At 41.3% G+C, this 12,363-nt stretch overlaps 1 protein-coding gene across 1 annotated transcript in view; it reads right to left on the reverse strand.

Annotated features, from left to right (window-relative positions):
• The window catches only part of TARS1 (threonyl-tRNA synthetase 1), a 43,330-nt gene that overhangs the window by 3,315 nt on the left and 27,652 nt on the right, over nucleotides 1-12,363 (reverse strand). The window contains exons 14-18 of the mRNA XM_075184617.1: nucleotides 11,509-11,586; nucleotides 5,511-5,611; nucleotides 5,317-5,421; nucleotides 3,084-3,156; nucleotides 1,667-1,781 (exon numbers count right to left, since the gene is read on the reverse strand). Coding sequence (XP_075040718.1) covers nucleotides 1,667-1,781; nucleotides 3,084-3,156; nucleotides 5,317-5,421; nucleotides 5,511-5,611; nucleotides 11,509-11,586 — 472 coding nt within the window. The remainder of the gene's footprint in view (nucleotides 1-1,666; nucleotides 1,782-3,083; nucleotides 3,157-5,316; nucleotides 5,422-5,510; nucleotides 5,612-11,508; nucleotides 11,587-12,363) is intronic.

A 12,363-nucleotide genomic window follows, 5' to 3' on the forward strand; every position in this document is an offset into this window, starting at 1 on the left:
GCCCTGTCACATGACACCCTGCCCTCACCAACAATCACAGGAGTGGACAGGTCACTGCCTCCCACTAAAGCAGCACACTAGTCTCCGGTAATAATATGTACTGCTGTGAACATTCGGATGATCGGATTGGCTGTATTTTGCTCTATCTGCGTTTAATGCAAAACTGGGGACATTCCGGACAAGCAGGTGCTCAGATCAAACGCATTTTAAACATTAAAAACATTTTTATTTTTTTTCGTTTGTTTTTTTATTTAGCTTGACTTTATATTTTTTCACCTTACTATCATCATCTATTTATGTAGCACTACAAATTCTGCAGCGCTGTACAGAGAACCCACTCACATCAGTCCCTGCCCCATTGGAGATTACATTCTAAATTCCCTAACACACACACACGTCTTGGGAGTGTGGGAGTAAACCGGAGCACCCGGAGGAAACCCATGCAAACACGGGGAGAACATACAAACGCCACACAGATAAGCACATGGTCAGGAATCGAACTCATGACCCCAGTGCTGTGAGGCAGAAGTGCTAACCACTGAGCCACCATGCTGCCCCAGCCTTATTATTAGGAGTACATTAAGCTTCAACACACTACTCACCAACAACTGCTTAAATCTCATTAACCAGGTCCCACTATAATCCGGATACGCTAGTGCCCGAATTCTTAAAAAAAAAATTACCAAAAAGGGTCATTTGTGATATCAGGTGCCTACCTATTTTTACAGGTAAAAACTTAGATTTGCAAGCAAAGATGACATAGTCTGGGGGTGCAATGGTTTGAGAGACACAAGCTCCATTTACAATGGGATTATTTAGAGGTGATCCAAGTTTTACTAGTACACACACATTTTTCCTCCCCACAAATGGGAAAATTCTCTAGGTGGTCAGAGGAGCTGGGCTCATCGTATACTTTCGGTGGGAAGCATTTTGCACCTTTTAGTTTCACTATTGTGGCAAGTGTATTTATAGGTGCACCATGACCAATGTAAGTAATACGTTTATTACATGTTTCACTTGTGTGTGCCTATAGACCCAACAGTCCCTCACTCTCGTGTTTAGTTTAAGACGTTAATTAGGTTAAACCGAGAACTATTTTAGGAGAAAAAGAGAAGAGAGTAAAATAATTCAGTGGATGGTCGTAGAGCGGTAGAAGGTCCAGCGTTACGCGTACATTCAATTTTAGCTCTAAAGTATTATTCACCCACTCTACTAAAAAGCTGAAGCCCCTCCCATATCAAGGGGATCGGGTGCATGTCAAAAAGTTGAGACTACAGTCATCCGAGCTGCTGTGACATCACTGACCACGCCCCTCCGGACAATCTACCAAATTATACAACGCAATTCTGCAAGGCAAACCTGTCAGTCACCATCTGCTTGTTGGTAGAAGGACCCTTCTTCTAACATGGCATTTTACTGCCAAGGACAAATAGGGCATTTGCCCATTTGTGCAAAAAAGAACCAGTGCACCAGTTTTTTGTTTTTTTTTGAGTAATGCAGAATTAGAATTAGTGCAATCATCTAAACAGCAAAACTATACATATCCCTTTGACAAATGTAATAACCAGCTCATAATGTACACATCCACATGTACTACCCACAATGGTATGTTTCACATACTTACAGATTATTTACAGAGCAAGAGAACAGAAGTCTTTCCTCTTACCCAGAATAAAATTGTACTGCGCAAGCTGTGCGTTCCTGATCTTCTTGTTGAGAGTGCAGCCTTGATCCAGATCTACATCAGCCATACACCCAGCATGATGGAACTGCTCCTTGACCTGCCGTGTAAAGAACAGAGGTTTGCTAAGACCGAGGAACAAAACCTACAGATGAAAGCAGTTTATAACACCAGCCTGGCAGCACAGCCCTGGGACACAGACACGTAATTATAAAGCATCCCACGGGGTCATCTTATACACCGATCCACTGCCTGCCCCTTACAAATCACTTCTGCACATGCTGTGTAATTACAGGCAATGTCTCTGGAACAGATAACTTTTAATACCTGTAGTGTGGACAAGTTTGTACTTTGCCCGGTTAGTGAAATCTTCCTGTAGAGATAAAGCACTAGAAAGAAATGTGTGTACTAATATAAACCGCAAAAGGTCACATTCACATATATCTAACCATTCTTACCATAGAACCCCAAACCCAGCAACAAATCAGCCTCACACCAGCGAGAGGATTACACAGATTCCGAGAAGCTTTTACCATCATTTGATTTTAAACGACACCTGTCACTCTATATGATCATTTTAAGTCACTGCCAATTCCTTAGTCTGCAACAGGCATGGAGCAACCCGTGGCTCTCCAGGTGTTGTGAAACTACAAGTCCCAGGACACCCTGCCCGCTATCGGCTGGCAAAGCATGCTGGGACTTGTAGTTTCACAACACCTAGAGAGCCATGGGTTGTACAGGCCTGGTCAACAGCTTCTGTGTCACTACTGTCTATTCAGAACATAATGACCAAATTGTTAAAAGAACGTAATATTGGAGGGGAAATAACCTACTGACTGTAAGACACCATCGATCGCTACAGGTAACAGTCAAAAAATATATGAAAGAGTTTCGGGAACATTTGAAAGCTACATTTTGAGAGAAGTTTGGTTACAGGGGATGATTTTTCTCCAAAGGGCCCCTGACATCCTGTGAGTCAGCAATCTGATGGAATAACGGCTTTCCTCATGTCCGGCATTCACCATATAGACCATCTTGATGTGAAATCTGAAAGACTTGAAACTATTAGACTGCCTGACTGTTTACCTCTCCGTATAATGACAGATGAGATAGCTCTACTTTCACTCAAGTGATTACCTTCCAAAATCACAAGAAGAGATGTCACATTATTAATTCTGTCTGATAAAACGTCTAAATATAAAAGAGGACCAGACACCTAGGTTGCGTGGAGACCAACGGCCCTTTCTGTGCGTCTCAGATCACATGGATTTAGAATAACAGAAATGCGAAAGGCATTCAGTGGATCTCACTATAAATAACCCAGGGACATGTAATTATCCCCATGAAAACTGAAGCACTGCATTCAACTGAAATAAAAAGAGCAAACTTTCTGTGTGTTGACCTTTTGGGCATATTCGTCACATGTCGGCCCCACGGGCACCACCATCACTTGCTGAGGAGAAAGCCAGAGAGGCCTGTGGGAAAAAGACAAGACATGAGCAGTGCTGAATGCATGTGGTGAAAGAAAACATCTCACTGAAATACTTCACACACAGACTAAGGGTAGACTGTCTAGAAGTTCTAAAAGGTAAAAGTGGAGATGTTGCTCATAGCAACCAATCAGATTCTAGCTATCGTTTAGCACATTCTACAAAATGACAGCTAGAATCTGATTGGTTGCTATAGGCCAGGGTTTCCCAAACCCAGTCCTCAGGGCTCCCCAACATTGCAGGTTTTCCATATCTCCTTGCTGAAGCACAGGTGTATTCATTACTAACTGACACATTGTTACAGATCCACAGGTGGTACTAATTATGTCACATGTGATCCAGAAAACCTGCACTGTTGGGGAGCCCTGAGGACTGGGTTTGGGAAACCCTGGCCTATAGCAACCAATCAGATTCTAGCCATCGTTTAGCACATTCTACAAAATGACAGCTAGAATGTGATTGGTTGCTATAGGCAACATCTCCACTTTTCCTTTTTTAGAGGTTTTCATAAAGCTTCCCCTCAGTGGACCAGACTAGCAACCTGCATTTCATCTGTGATGGTAATACACACAGGTGCACATTCTGTAGATCTCTGTAACCACAGAGTCCAAGATATGGTAAGAGGGGCTAATTAATTAAGAAACATAAATGGCGACACATGCTGTATTTTGCGTTAAGTTGCACTGCACATGTCCAGGAACGGACTATGTACCAGTGAATACAAGAACATCCAATTCATCTTTGGGCACAAGAGAACACTTACTACAGGCTACGATGTCATGGGTGGAGCGGGGAGGGGACTGGGCGTATGCACGTAGTCCGTGTACAGTAAGGGGGTGCCAAGCTCCAGCACACACAGCAGATTCTGTTTCAAGCTTTGGGTATCTCTAAGGTACGTGTTTTACTGTTGTATCACTTGCACCAGTTACAGGTCTGGTGTAAGTGCCGAGTGATAGTGATGACAGCTGTGTATACAGCTGGAACATGTGTCTGCAATCAGGAGTAACTGTTCAAGTGCATTTTATGTACAGTCGATATTAATAACCTCACGATTAATGTGTTGGATTGAAAACATTTTTTTTATACTTTTTAAATGTTTTTTCATTAATGACTATATTATTATTAACAAGTAACAATATTTGAATACTTTTCTCTGTGTGTGCTCCTGGGACTTTATATTACATGTATTGTACGTACCGTGCAGAGTGTTATTACTAGCTCCATATGGTAAGTGCTGTATATGCAGAGTTTACCTGTATTCAGCGAGAGGTTTCTTCCTACCCGCTTCTAGTTGAACACAGATGTGTATACGTCCGATTTATGAGCATTTTTTTAAAAAAGCACAAAGTGTTCTTTTCACGAGCCTTAATGAAGCAGGCCCAGATAGAGGATATGAAGAGAGGTATATCCCACTAACTGAGCTCGTACAATGTCTTTACCATACACAGTCTTACATTTAAAAAGAAGAAAAAAAAAATCTGAACGTGCCCTTTAAATATTATTATATTCTTAGTTTCACATCTGTGGACTTTAAAAGACAACCAACTCAAAACACAAATGTTCAGATATAAGAAATGAAGGTAAAATAAGCTGTTTACCCTGGCATTCAATGACAGCTCTGTTTAAAAGTAAAGTATTATTCAATTCTATCAATCGGATCGGGTGCAGGTCAAAAAGTTGATACTACAGTCATTTGAGCTGCTGTGACATCACTGGTCCTGCCCCCGTGGACAGTCTACCAAATCACACAGTGTAGTTCTGCAAAGCAAGTCTACAAGTCTGTCAATCACTGCCTGCATGTTTAGAGAAGCACCTTTCTCCTAACTCGGTAACTTGCTGCAGAGGGAAAGAGAGCATGACGGATTTATTTAGAAAACGTATAAACCCTTTAGGTGTTTCAGGAACGTTATTCTTCATCCCCCCTACCACAGAGCTGTTAATCTATATGAATGTCAAATACTGGCTTTACCTGCTGTTCAATTGATTACTTTTGCTTTCTTACTGATGTGTGATAATTGACAGACCACAGAGATTGATATTGTGTATAATGCAAGTCGATATCTAATAATATGATCAGTAGGGCTGTCAAACACCACACAGCTATTGTAGTGTTAATACATAGTCATTCTACAGCACAATACTTACCATTTGCCTCCATAGTTTTCTGTCAATATAGCAATCATTCGTTCTACAGACCCGAGGATGGCGCGGTGTATGATAACCGGTCTCTTCTTGTCGTCACCGTCGGGGCTGCAGGAATAAAGCACAAGGGGCCGCGTAAGGAGATGGGGAACCCCGTATTTACAGACATAACCCTTTTCACAGGCACCCCGACTTACCTGACATAGGTGAGATTGAACCTAATGGGAAGCTGGAAATCCAGCTGAATTGTGGCGCACTGGTGGTAACGGCCAATGGCATCCTTAATCTGGATGTCAATCTACAAAACAATAGCAAAAAAAAATGGAGTTGGTGACTGAAACGAATTCTTAGATTTTATTAAAGTGACGTGGTTGTAGAGGAGCAACAAATGACACAAGTTAAAAATCTTTGTATGTGGCTATGGAAACTTTTGCAAAGCGACCGAAAATAGTCAATAAAAGAAATTGCAAACAGCGGAATAGAACCATTGTATAAGGAAAAATGTAACAAATATTTCAGATTTTAAGATCCTATGAGAAGTGAGGCAATTATACCACATTGGTGCCACCCATTAAGATAATAGTGTATTTAAGTGTTTCATTGGGTAATAGTTGTTTGTATCACATCAGGAAAGCAATGAGGCACCTCCCACTTAGTGATAAATAGGCCGATAAATTAAGTTTTTTTTCTCCATTCAATGGTTTGACCACATGTGGACAATACATATTAAATTCAAGTGATTGCAAGTAGCTTATTTATACCCCATTCATACTGCATGAAAAATCCGGGTTTTTGCCGGGGAGAGGCCCAGACGACCCGGGTTTAGGCGCAGTATGAATGGTGTTCGTGACCGGAATGTAGACCCAGGACCTTTGGTGCGGTAATTCCCGGGTTGCCTGCACTATGAATGGTGAGACCCAGGTTTTTCAACCTTTCAACAGTTATAAAGTTTGAAAAAACAAACAAAGAAAAAAACCAAAAAAAAAAACACACAAGATGAGCCAATCAGAGCTCCTCTTAGGGTGTTGCCATGGAGACCCGGGCAGACCCGTCTTCAGTATGAACCAAAAGCCATTGTATGTTGTTGGGAGTGTACAGCTTGATACATACCCAGGCCTATGCTATTTTATATATTGGTTTTATATGGGATATTTGCTATTAATAAATCTGTTTTATTTACCGCAGTATAATGACCTATTGATTGTCACCATATACATGGGCTCAGATAACTTAATTTCTCTCAAAGAAACAACTGCAACCAAGTGTTTATAAATAAATGAAGATTGAATAAAAATAATTTTGTTTCCTATATTATTAGATTTTCCTCTTTCAGTAATCGTAACAATTATAAAGTAGTAGATAGAAAGGACATTGCAAAAAGCACAATGATAAAGTCAGCTGAACACAGGGCAAAATGTTACAAGGATTCGTTCTCTATTGCTTACTGTAAAGACAAAACAGATAGATCACAGGGGAAACATAATGTACTGCCATATGTCATGTTTGTGTGTCTAGAAATGTCAGATACTCGGGGAGACCACGCTGGTATCAGGGAACATTGGACAAATTAGGATCTCTCCAATCTTGGCAATACACAAGTTGTGACATTTTGCGCCGCGCTCAATCACTTCTGTATTAGACACTCTGCGTCCTTCAAGTAATTGCAAAGCAATCTCTCCCCAATGGCAATTTATTTTCTTAGGAGTCAATAAGGTATCAAAATGCAGGTCCACACAACAATATCTCCAAGGTCGTCCTTCATCCTGCCGCCTCTACAGACAGAGACTGGGCCAGTTCCTGAGGACAGAGCAGCAATGACCCTTATCTCTTGTGCTACATCTTATTCACTAGGTTCTTTTCCTCTATATAAAATATAGATTGTTGCTCAAGTGGCCCATCCATTGCTGCCCTCGGCTTTTCAGAACACTCTACTGCTCTCAACATATTTTTACAAACCATAAAAACAAAACAATCCCCATAACTACAAACTATACTGAGGACCATCAATACAGTTTCATGACATCTATATTGCAGTTTAGTATTGACTCATTAAAGCACGAATGTTGCATCAGTTTAGGATAGGAATGTGTCCTCCAGAATCAAATTCAAAATTACTCACCCTCATCTACAAAGCCCTCAACAACACTACCCCTGCATACATCTCAAATCTCATATCAAAATACTCTCCCTCCTGCCCTCTTAGATCTACCTCTGACCTGCGCCTTGTCTCTTCTCTGGTAACCACCTCTCACTCCCGCCTACCAGACTTCTCCCGTGCTGCTCCCCACTTATGGAATTCCCTACCACGCTCAATCAGACTTTCCCACAGCAATTCAAATCTTTAGATGCTCTTTGAAAACCCATCTCTTATTTAGAGGTGACCTTATCCTCGATAACACTATTCACACTAATGGACCCTCACAGCTGTCCCAATCTCCACTCTGAGCCTCACTCGCTCCTCTTATTTCAGCTGTGCCCTCCTCCCCTTAGAATGTAAGCTCTCTAATGAGCACGGTCCTCCACACCCTTTGATTTCATGTCTGCGTTTATTTTGTCTACCTGTATGTCCCTGTTTTATGTATGTCCTGTTTTCCCCGCTATGGAGCACTGTGGCGCCTTACAAATCTATGATAATAATAAGACAGACTGGTCTCACTATGGCATTAACCATGATTAATAGATAGTAATAAGGTTATATGAATAGGTTCACTGGATAATAGACTGAGTAATGTATAGAGCCGTGATTCCTGGACTCAGGTACATTTGTTTCACTGACCAGCAATATTGCAGACGTTCCAGGTCAGTAATTGGTCTTGGGCTGGACACCTAAACATACATATTCATCAGCCAGTGATTGTAGGATGGATCTTGATTTGGTCCATCTCAACAAGAATTTCTGCTAGTGTGAATATACACTACATGACCAAATGTATGTGGACACCCGAACATCACATCCATATTGTGCTTGTTGAACATCTCATTCCAAACCCATGGACATTAAATGTGGAATTGCCCCCTTGTGCCCTTTGCTGCTATAACAGCCTCCACACTTATGGGAAGGTTTTCTGCTAGATTTGGAATACGGCTTAACTGGCTAGAATCCATTCAGTTACAAGAGCATTAGTGAGGTTGGGCACTGGTATTGGGCGATAAGAACTGGCTCATAATCGGAATTCCAATTCATACCAAAGGTGTTCAATGGAGTTGAGGTCAGGACTTGGTGCAGGCCAAGTTCTCCCACACCAAATATGGGAAACCATATTTTGATGGACATCGAAAAGGACCTTCCCCAAATTGTTGCTACAAAGTTGGAAGCACAGAATTTGCTTATCATGTGTTGGAGCGTAAAGATTTCCCTTTACTGGAATTAAGGGGCCTAGGCTACATCACTGAACACTGGATCATTATTCCTCCTCCAAGCTTTACATTTAGCAGTACGTATTTGGGTAGGAAGCGTTCTCCTGGCATATGGCAAACCCAGATTCGTCCGTCAGACTGCCAGACGGTGAAGTGTGATTCACCACCCCACAGAACGCGTTACTACTGCTCCAGATTCCAATGCCGGTGTGCTTTACCCTACTCAAGATGACGTTTAGCATTGTGCATGGTGATCTGAGGCTTGTGTGCACCTGGCCAACCATGGGAAGCCAACCCATGAAGCTCCCAACCATGGCTTCCAGAGGCAGATTGGAACTCTGCTGAAGTGTCCTCTGTTGCAACACTCTACACTCGGCGGTCTCGTTCTGTGAGTTTGCATGCACTGCTGCTTGGCGGCTGAGCTGCTGTTACTCCTCAGTATAACCCCATCTTATAATAGTGCCATATGGAAAGTCTCAGATCTTCAGTACGACTTATTCTACAACTACTGACTATGGAGATTGTATGGCTGGATGCTTGACTTAATGCACCAGTTAGTTTATTTGCCCATTTCAGCCACACCTATTGCTAACTAGAAGGGATGTCCACATACTTTTGCCCATGTCCAACAGTGTCATTCATCAGTGCTACCCATTTATGGATGTTCACCTACCATCCATGTTCTGGCTATGATGTCTTGCAAACCAATGCACAGATTAACGACATCGGGACGCTGGTTTATCCAGATGGAGATGACGGGAAGACCTAATATACGTATATTGGGAGTTATGGAAATATCCAGCCCCCTGTTCTCTGGATACATTCACTGACTGCTAGCCAAAAAGATAGAACAGTCCCAAAACGAACCCGATGCATTTCCACGCTCAGGACAGTTAGAATTATTGTTTCTTCCGCTTTGTTGCGATCTGAGACGCGACATACACTCCGTTACATTATATAGTTCTATTTGTCGGAGTCTGATACAGGATTTGGCTTCTCTAGCACAACCCAACATAAAGTCCAGCTCCTTGTTAATTGTAGTAGATTTCTTCCCACCTACATTTATTTGTAGGGGTGGCTATTTATAATTTACCACCAGCTATATCTAGCTTTTCCCCCAATACCCCCCCCTCACACACATCTAGCAGAGTGTTGGTGTTACATGCCTGGGACCCTATCAGTTAGGAGAACTTGCCTCCATCAGCACTGCGATGCCTTCCCCTCCTGGCAACGTCAACCAGGGGCGAACAGCGCTTAGACTATGTCCGTTTCTAACACAGATGGTGACTGGCGGGAGGAGAAGCTCCGAGCCTCATGGTAACAGACCGAGCTCTTTGTACCTACCCTTCTCTTGCTCGTCAACCCCTGGACACCTTGCCCCTGGGACCCCTTGTCTGGAAACCCCTCTGTTCTGTTAGCAGGTGGAAAGAGTTAGTTTTCAGGTAGTGATACCCTTCAAGAAAGTGCTTATTGTATTATAGTGGATGGTCTGTTAACATAAATTAACATTATCCTTCAATTTCTGGGTTAATGTTGAAGACTCCTCTGGTATTATGTCTGTGTTTTGTTCCAGAAACACGTTTTTCACCTGATCTGGCGGTGACATGTTAGCTCTATAAATTCACCAAGAACTTTATTTAACATTCATAGTGTGCCCTCTCCTGGAAAATCAAGGAACTACATTAAAGTATTTCCTACAGATGTCTATTGTAGCTGTTGAACTGTTACATAAGGTTATTCACTGTGATTGAAAATAATCACTAGAACTGAATTACATGTTTAACCTAAAGGTGGCAATAAACAACTGGAACAAGTGTTCAACTTGACAGAAAGATATATTATACTACATACACATAAATACACACACACAAAGACTTGCCAGCTGGCTGCACGCAAGGACAGGAGGCTCCTATTGTCTGTTCTACCTTATATAGCAGTTTACAAAATAATTTAGTAAAGAGCCAGTTTGTCAAATTTAGGAGCCAGCAGGAAACTAAGGATCCAGGGAAAACCTGCAATCATTTACCTTGATAATAAATGATTCCCAAAAGTTAGGAGCCAGCAGGATATTATTTTAGGCATTTTGGCTTCCTGGCTCTTGAAATGTATTCAACTCTGACCTTAAACAACTAGAATTTAAGATTAATTTTACTTAAACTCAGAGAGCCAGAGGTGTAGGACCGTTCTCATTAGAACTGTCATTAAGTTACGATGTCAGAAATATATATTTTTTTACCATGTTATGTTTAATATGTGCAGTTATCATAATTTTGACAGACTACACATTTAGGGCTATTATGTCTCCACATATGTGTAGCTTGTAGAATATATGTGACCAAAATAGTCCCTCAAGCACAACTGGAGAAAATTACAAAGTAACAATACAAACCGGTCCTATTGTTCCCTAAACCCACATACTTCCAGAAACCGGCATATAAAAAGACAGAGGAAGCAGAGGAAGATTAAATTCTAAAAAACAACGCGGGGAGCGCATCATTACCGTTAAAATTATCGTACTAACAGATGTCTGTTCATGGAGCCGCGAGCAAAGATCAGTGGTAAAATTACTGTAACAACAATAATAATACACAACAATTACCGTAGTAATGGTAATGATGCGCGCCCTGCGATGTTCTAAAGAACAACGCGGGGAGTTGAATCTCCCCTATAAGTCATACTAGATCATTGAACGTTTGCATGAAAAACTAACAGTTGTCAAAAGGTAAAAAAAAAATAAAAAAAAAATGTCTATTTGTTACAGTTATACCATAATGGTACATATCAAAGGAGTCTTACACTATTTTGGGACAGGTGTTTGTCTAATGTAAGTAAACTAACCTTTGGTCCATAGAACGCTCCGTCACCCGGATTTAACACCCACTTCTCTCCAAATTCTTTCAGACTGTTTTCAAGTTGCTGAAAGAACAAATGTTCAGTGTTTCAAACATCAGAAAAATCACAAACAACAGTCAAATCAAATCATGAAGAATAAAAGTGAATAAAATGTGCATAGTACATATCAGAACACATTTTGACATACTGACAACACACCGGCAGAGGGCGCTGCTGTTCACGTTTTACAGTGTGCATCCTAAACAGTAGAGATCATGGACTGTATACAATCTGAATCTGGGGAATTCTGATTCTTGCATATTGTAGATAAAGAAATGAAAGCCTATCCCCCTTCCTCAACTATAAGGTCAGTGGGTGGGTCAACACTAATTCTGGCTCAATGATGACTAGAGGGGTTCATGACAGAGAGCGGAGACACCTAGCCTTGGGAAAAATTGGTTTCTGCCACCGCTCTGCAAGGGGGAAAATAAAATAAAAAAATGGCTGATATACACCACCTATATTTTATGTACATTATTATATAGGACATACAAGTTTAAGGTAAATTTATAATCTACCTGTGTCCCACCGTCAAAAAATGAAGTGTCTTGTTTGATTGTCAGCTGGAGCCAACACTGGCATTTGTATTGCAGCCTCCTATAGATCTCAGAATCATTGTTCTACGATCGGTGCACTTAACTACCGAGCCACAGAAATATACATATTGCTGATAGATCTTATTAGACAGGTTTGTGGTTAAAGCTGCCAAAACTGACTTATGAGGTACATATTGTTACAGGTATCATCACAAATGCACTTTCTGGCATAGTTTGCTCTCACATAAGAGTAAATTCCATGGAA

The sequence above is a fragment of the Mixophyes fleayi genome, chromosome 1 (genome assembly GCF_038048845.1).
Source record: "Mixophyes fleayi isolate aMixFle1 chromosome 1, aMixFle1.hap1, whole genome shotgun sequence".
Lineage (NCBI taxonomy): Eukaryota > Metazoa > Chordata > Amphibia > Anura > Limnodynastidae > Mixophyes > Mixophyes fleayi.